Source organism: Larimichthys crocea, chromosome VII, assembly GCF_000972845.2.
Source record: "Larimichthys crocea isolate SSNF chromosome VII, L_crocea_2.0, whole genome shotgun sequence".
In the NCBI taxonomy this organism is placed as follows: domain Eukaryota; kingdom Metazoa; phylum Chordata; class Actinopteri; family Sciaenidae; genus Larimichthys; species Larimichthys crocea.
Window position 1 is genome coordinate 16,550,302 of NC_040017.1, and position 5,627 is coordinate 16,555,928.

The 5,627-nt window shown below is 38.7% G+C and overlaps 1 protein-coding gene across 2 annotated transcripts; it reads right to left on the minus strand.

Annotated features, from left to right (window-relative positions):
• Positions 1-920: 920 nt before the first annotated feature.
• On the minus strand, positions 921-5,152 carry il10ra (interleukin 10 receptor, alpha). Of its 2 annotated transcripts, none has more exons than XM_027280927.1 (7): positions 4,843-5,152; positions 4,269-4,389; positions 3,840-4,015; positions 3,570-3,709; positions 3,140-3,305; positions 2,882-3,000; positions 921-2,645 (listed from the first exon to the last, which is right to left on the minus strand). In XM_027280927.1, exons 1-7 carry the CDS (start codon positions 4,931-4,933, stop codon positions 1,719-1,721), a joined length of 1,740 nt encoding a protein of 579 aa, XP_027136728.1. In that variant the 5' UTR covers positions 4,934-5,152; the 3' UTR covers positions 921-1,718. The 2 variants fall into 2 exon arrangements, with proteins under 2 accessions (XP_027136728.1, XP_010727918.2); XM_010729616.3 differs by having other exon boundaries at positions 921-2,648.
• Between the last annotated feature and the right edge of the window lie 475 nt (positions 5,153-5,627).

A 5,627-nucleotide genomic window follows, 5' to 3' on the forward strand; every position in this document is an offset into this window, starting at 1 on the left:
AATATGACTGTGGACAATCTGCATTAACTCGTGCTGAGCTACTGGCACTCACTGATCATTTGATATGCATGAGTTAAAATGCTGTGCCACACACTGAAATGACAGATGAAACTACAGATGCTTCATTTAGCAAAATTGTCCAGTACAAACTGAGAAACCGTTAAACTGTCATGGGTAACCTTGTAACTGATCTGCAAGTTCAGGCTCAATAAAAAAACATTTACTCCAGGGCCTAATAAGTTGATCCAACCAAACATAGTGTAATGGAAAAAAAGAAGGTGAACTATGACCTGTATTTGGTAAATATCAGCGTGACATGTACTACAGAACCAGCAACATGTGATACTTCATTCAAAGAAAGATTGTTTTCTTAACCTTAAGGCTTAGCAAAAAGTTTTCTCACTTCCCTCTATTGCACATGGAGAAGTAAGGTCACAAGATCTTTCTACCACTGTCTACTTTCTACTAATCTGCTTCATCCCAAAGAGTAGTGGCACCCTGATGTGAAGATATATATTAGAGATAAGTGTATCTGACAGCCTTGTTGATGATATTTTTCTTCCATTGCTATCAGAGTAAAGCGGGACTTTTTTTTTTTTATAAACCAAGTGGAAGCCTGAAAGAGGAAGTGTTAGTGTCATAGTGCGGACGGTCGAAACTACTGTTCTGGTTCCTGTACAGAATTTGCATGTGGGGATCCCAGATAGAGCTACGTGACATGAAATATTTATTTTCCAGCAAGTATCACTTTGTTGTTTCAGGGTTTTCCTTCTGTTTGCCTGTTTCTTTGAGTCATTGTTTCTGAAATCATTATCATCATGTGTTTGCTGGCTGGGTTTTTTCTGTATGTATGAAATTCACCGAACATTCCAGGAAGATTGTTTCTACTAAAGGCATGTAGAAAAACAGAGACACTTATATTCACAGTAATGCACAATAAATACGTTTTATTTTTCATAACATCTACTAGATATTTACCAAGGAAGTAAGTCTGTCATTTAGGTAATAAAAAATGTGTATCACCTGCTAAGTCAGAGAACATGAAATAATCTGCGACACAATGCCCTGCACATCATTAAAATGAAGATAGAAATATCTGCTGATTATTTCTGCTTTTGTTTGACACCACTTGATATCATAAGGTTTGTGAAATGATGACCATGTTAATGACAAGTGAGAAATCTGTTTGCTGTAAAGTGACTAAGAAGTGTTTTACTCTGTCAAATTTAAATAGTGGCAACAAAAAAACCCTCTAAGGGTGGATTACTGACATAGTATCATTGTTGGCGGAGTTAGATAGTCAGGGAGAAATCTCAAAATGTCCAAAAGCATGTAACTGTTAACCGTTTCTCTGCATCGCTCCCCACACTAGTTTCACTTCCGGCACACTGCTATGTAGTCAATTGCAAATAAACCCAGCGTGACAGGGTTAAATGAGGCCTTTGACGTTACATTATCTGTCACTAGCAGCTCATGAGACTTCAACAACAGCCATCCACCAGCTGTGTGGTCTAACTTCTATTTCCTTTCTTCATGTTCAATAACAACCTTTTGCTTTCTCACTTTTCTCTTTATGTGTTTCCCCTTTTGGATCATTTCTACTCCCTAAATACTACGTCATATATGTTTCAAACAGTGTGTTTTGTAAGAAAAGGGAGTGCAGCTCTCAAATAGGTTCTGTCAGTATTATAAATAGCGTTGATGCATTCTACAGTGTATCATTCACTTGTCAGCTGTACATCACAGAGAGATAGAGTGACATTGTTCATGTTAAAGTCCTTTCCTTCCTCTATTAGGCACCGTGGCGTTAGAGCTGTTAGCAGAGGGAAATTCTCCCCCAGTTGTATAAAAGTTGTCTGTATGTCATCCACTGTGACAGTGTCCATTTGTGTTTTTTTACAATAGCTTGAAAATGTAAACCCCCCTTTGTAAGAGTCCACAAAATCACATTTGCCGCTTAGTAGTCCATTGTCAATACGTGTAGCTCTGTATTCTTTGATATGTCCTGTTCCATAAACGGCTTGTTTATGACACCAAGTGCACTGACCCGCTCCTGAGCAGATACATGATTGAGGCCCAGCCCTGTAGCCTGTAACCACATCGGCCAAAACTGAGTCAGGGTGAATCTGTTTAAACGCTTCCTCATCACCGCACGCATGAATCTGCACAGAGGAGGGGCTCTGTCTGCGATAATCACCACCAGCAACAACCTCCTTTAGAGACTCACTGTCACGTCCATCCAGATTCATGGAGGAAGAATGTAGCTGGCAGCCCATACCCAAGCCACTGTCCTCCCTCTTCCTAACAACATCAAGTTCAGTCCTCTCCTCCTGCAGGGGGTAATCTGTTTGACTGCTAGTCGAGCTCTCTGGTCCTCCCATGCTCCCACAGCCACTGTCCTCTTGTCTCATTGGAGGACTTCCACCGCTGTTCGTAGTAGAGTTGGCCTCCATGCTAACCCCACTGTCCATGCTTGTCCTTCTGTCTTCATCTTCATTGTCCTCTGTTATAATAACATGAGTCACTGGATCTTTTATGCATTTTTTCACTTCTGTTCTGTAACCGGACAGAAACCATCCTTTGTCTGTCACAACCTCCATAGTCCCTTCTCCAATTGAAAGTGGAAGCCAGCCACTCTTAGGGGACTTCTGGTGTGACAAAAGAAGAGAAGACAGGGGTTGAAGTATTATTTGTTATTTTATAGTTACACAGTCACATTTAGAAACAAAGAATCAAAAATCAACAATGTGATTCACTTGGTTATACTTAACCAACTTTCTGATCTCATTTTTATTTTTATCGTCTTGATTAACTTAGGTTTCCCACATAGCTGAGAGTACAAGATTGTATAACTAATATCCCCCCAATTTAATGAACTTACCAGTGCAACAGGTGTTTTCTCTGGACGTTTCAGGTAACATAGGAGGATCATGACTATGATAGCGACGAAGGCCAGCACACCCAGAGTAGACAGGGACACCACGGCTAATATGAACCATTCTGGAAGAAACAAAAACAGGAGGATGTTTATTAGGCATGAGAGGTAAAGGTAAAAGGGTTTAGATTTTAACCTGTTAATATATTATATTATTATATATATTATCTTATCTATGCATCATCATCATAATGTTTTTCTTACCTTGCTCTGGCAGCTGCAGACACTGTTGAGGGGACACTTTGCTGTCATCGGCTGCTCCTTTACCCTCCACCTTGATGCTGACACAGTACTTTCTTCCCCAGTGGAGAGAACTGAAAGTCTTCTTCTGATCCTCCTCCGTCTCAGCATTTAGGTATGCGGTGGTAGTCTGAGTAAAAATCAAAATGTCATGCAGGTCAAGGCTTTGAACAATAGAGACCACATTATATCAGAGATACGAGAATGAGTTTTTCACCATATATTCAGTTGTATATAATTGTTATCTAGTGTGTTTGTCTGTGTTGTAAAAGTGCCTGCCTATCATCAAGAGTTTAGTCTCAATCTTTTAGAATTTTAATGACAGGAATGGTGGAAAAGGGTTAATGCTGTTGCGTATTGTTTCGCGCATTGTGCCTTTATTTATGATGCCAACCTTATTATCTCTGTCCTCCAGGTAAATGGTATAGGTGACTCCATAAGGAAAGAGTTTTTTCAGAATGGGTTTCTGGTGAACCTTAACTGCTATAGTGCTGGATGTAGCCCACAGAGTGAAGGAGGGAGGCAGCAGTTTACCTGGAGGAACAGAGAAAGGTAAGAAAACAACTCTATGTGTGCTTAAATTATTAATTAACTAGCCAAAATACAATATTGAACCATGTTACACAGTTACCAAACCAAACTGAGAACTACAGTATATGCTTACCATCATTTGGGGTAAGTATCTTTTTGACCCATGCAGACTCGGCATCTCCTGCTACCAGTTGAACTCTGACCCTGTAAGTCTTGCGATAGTCATATATAAGGCTGCTAATGTCGCAGTATTGGTATGTGATCCCTGTGCAGCTGTGCACTGCGGTCCATTGTCCCTTGTCACTGTAACTGTAAAAATACACCAGTTAGAAACTGTAAGGAGTGGCATTTGTGAATGATACAAAAATTAAATAAAATCAAGTCAGACTCAGCATTTAGCTAATCTCTGTGGTATTTGATATGGATCAATGACTGACCATAACATGGTAAATAAGGAAATGTGGAATGGAAATTAAGTGCTGGAAAATCTGAAGACTTTTAATTAAATTAAATTAATAGGAAGTCAGTAAACAATGCAGTGATATATTGAAGGTAAACATACTTTAGAATTTGTACATTGTACTGGGTGTCTGACGGGGCTCCCACAGGCTTATCCCAATGTACCACTACCTCCCCTTCCGTTATATCCACCACCAGATCTTTAGGCTCAGGAACTTCCCCTCCTGCCACAGAAAAAATAAGCGATATTCATTCAGTGTTCATTATTACAAGATCATTTAAATTTCTTCAAGTAAAGTACACTTTTACAAAATTATCATGTAACATCATAGATATGGTCTACACATGCTAAGCAAATGCTGAAAATGTTTTTTTTTTATTCGACTGTTTAGTCAAGAATGTAGTCATGAGAAGAAAAAGAAGTCTCGCTGGTGAAATTTCGGTGTTCTTGTAAATCAATTACTATAGGGAACATAAGATTTTCAAATAAATGTTTATGAAATTCCCCATTTTATCTTCACTTCACTGTGGAAATCATATTGCTCATATATTCTAATCATATTGCTATAATGAAAAACAAAAATCATTGTCAGGATAACCATAGCAAAATAATTTAATTACAAACAAGATTAAAACAATCAGACTTAAGATACAGTTTAATAAAAGTCATTAATTACCTGACACATAGTTCATATAGAAAACCAGGTGGACAAAAATTAGTGTCTTCTTGCCAATATCCATTTCTGTTGTCTGGAGAGGTGTCGTCATTCAGTAATAATCCAAGCAGTAACCTTCAACTAAGTTCCTTATTCCAGTCATCAGCGAGGTAAATTCGACTGTAGAAACATCTCTCTCGTCAACAACGGCTGTTCAGCGGTTAACTGTTAAACAGTTCAGACTGACTTGAAAAATGTTGACACGAGCGAAGCAGCTGTTCTGTCACTGATGTGGTTGCTTGTTCATCTGTGGATAAAATAAGAGGCAGCTTGTTTTTTCCCCCTTTTGACTAAATTTACATAGTTCATACCTTCCTCTCTTGCTCAACTCTCCTCCCTCTCATGTAATGCGTTTCCTGTTGAGCTACGTCAGTGACGCTGCTGATAGTTTGTTCTCTCACTGAACTTTTTTTCCTTCCTCTTTTTACTTTTTCTTTTCCCCTTTCCACACTCCCCATGATGTATAGTGAACTACTGTCGAGGGCTGTCAAAGAAAAGTGTTCAGGGATTCCCCTTACCTATTAATTGTAGAGACCTATTATTTATGTAGGAGAGGTAATGTGGTGTCTTTAAAGAACGTTTTTTACTTTTACTAATTTCCACAATATAAAATGTAAAAATCAAACCAGTAGCAGACACAACTGGTATGTGCATCCTGGTTTATCTGTGTCTTTAAAACTGTGGTTGGTCGTAGGTTTCTGTCAGAAAGATATGAACAACTGAACAAAAGTACACATTATTTGAAT

Coding starts and splice junctions, on each gene's coding strand:
- il10ra (XM_010729616.3), bottom strand. CDS start 4,933: ATGACGACACCTCTCCAGACAACAGAAATGGATATTGGCAAGAAGACA. Junction 3,710..3,839: donor GATACTTACCCCAAATGATG/GTAAGCATATAC, acceptor CTGTTCCTCCAG/GTAAACTGCTGCCTCCCTCC. Junction 3,306..3,569: donor TGGAGGACAGAGATAATAAG/GTTGGCATCATA, acceptor ATTTTTACTCAG/ACTACCACCGCATACCTAAA.